The sequence below is a fragment of the Poecilia latipinna genome, unplaced genomic scaffold (genome assembly GCF_001443285.1).
Source record: "Poecilia latipinna isolate Pla-1442-1.1 unplaced genomic scaffold, P_latipinna-1.0 Scaffold197, whole genome shotgun sequence".
Taxonomy (NCBI): domain Eukaryota; kingdom Metazoa; phylum Chordata; class Actinopteri; order Cyprinodontiformes; family Poeciliidae; genus Poecilia; species Poecilia latipinna.
In genome coordinates, this window is record NW_015112813.1 from 126370 (window position 1) to 127055 (window position 686).

The 686-nt window shown below is 47.7% G+C and overlaps 1 protein-coding gene across 5 annotated transcripts in view; it reads left to right on the forward strand.

Annotated features, from left to right (window-relative positions):
- slc24a2 (solute carrier family 24 member 2) overlaps positions 1 to 553 on the forward strand; it is a 65042-nt gene extending 64489 nt beyond the window's left edge. For all 5 annotated transcript variants that reach the window (XM_015030986.1, XM_015030989.1, XM_015030991.1 and 2 more), the window contains one exon: positions 224 to 553. In XM_015030986.1, coding sequence (XP_014886472.1) covers positions 224 to 473 — 250 coding nt within the window. In that variant the 3' untranslated portion in view covers positions 474 to 553. The remainder of the gene's footprint in view (positions 1 to 223) is intronic.
- Positions 554 to 686: the final 133 nt, after the last annotated feature.

Here is a 686-nt window from a genome sequence, read left to right on the forward strand (position 1 = left end):
TTTTTTTTTGATGAAAAAAAAATGGTAAAAAAAAAAAAATTTTTTTTTTTTGCATTATAAAAAAAAAATTTTTTTTTTTTTTTTTTTTTTTTTTACAAATTTGACAAGCTTTTCAGTGTAAAGTTATATCACTACATTAAAAACTATTTTATCAAGGGATATGAACGCGACTCGTTCGTTCATTGCAGCCGTTTCCTCAACCAGCACGTTCGTGTCTTTGCAGACTGCCGTTTCCCTGGCTACTGTGGTCCATGTTCCGCGGCTTCATCCCGGTGCAGGTCAGCTCCAACGGCCTCTTCTGCGCCATCGTGCTCCTCTTCCTCATGCTCCTCTTCGTCATCATCTCCATCGCTGCGTGCAAGTGGCGCATGAGCAAGCTCCTGGGCTTCATCATGTTCATGCTGTACTTCGTCTTCCTGGTTGTCAGCGTCATGCTGGAGGACAGGGTGATCAGCTGCCCCGTGTCCATCTGATAGGCCCGTCAGAGGGAGGTGGTGGGGGGCGGGGGGTGCCCTCTCCTCCTCACCCACCTCGTCACCATCCAACAACAAACCATCCACACAGCCTGCCGCCGATCTCACCTGACCCTTATGATCCTTCACACCACAAGAACCGCGCACGAGGAGCAAAGAAAAACGGGACGAAACATGGAATCTGCGAACAATTTTGGCTCACTGGGGTGGGGC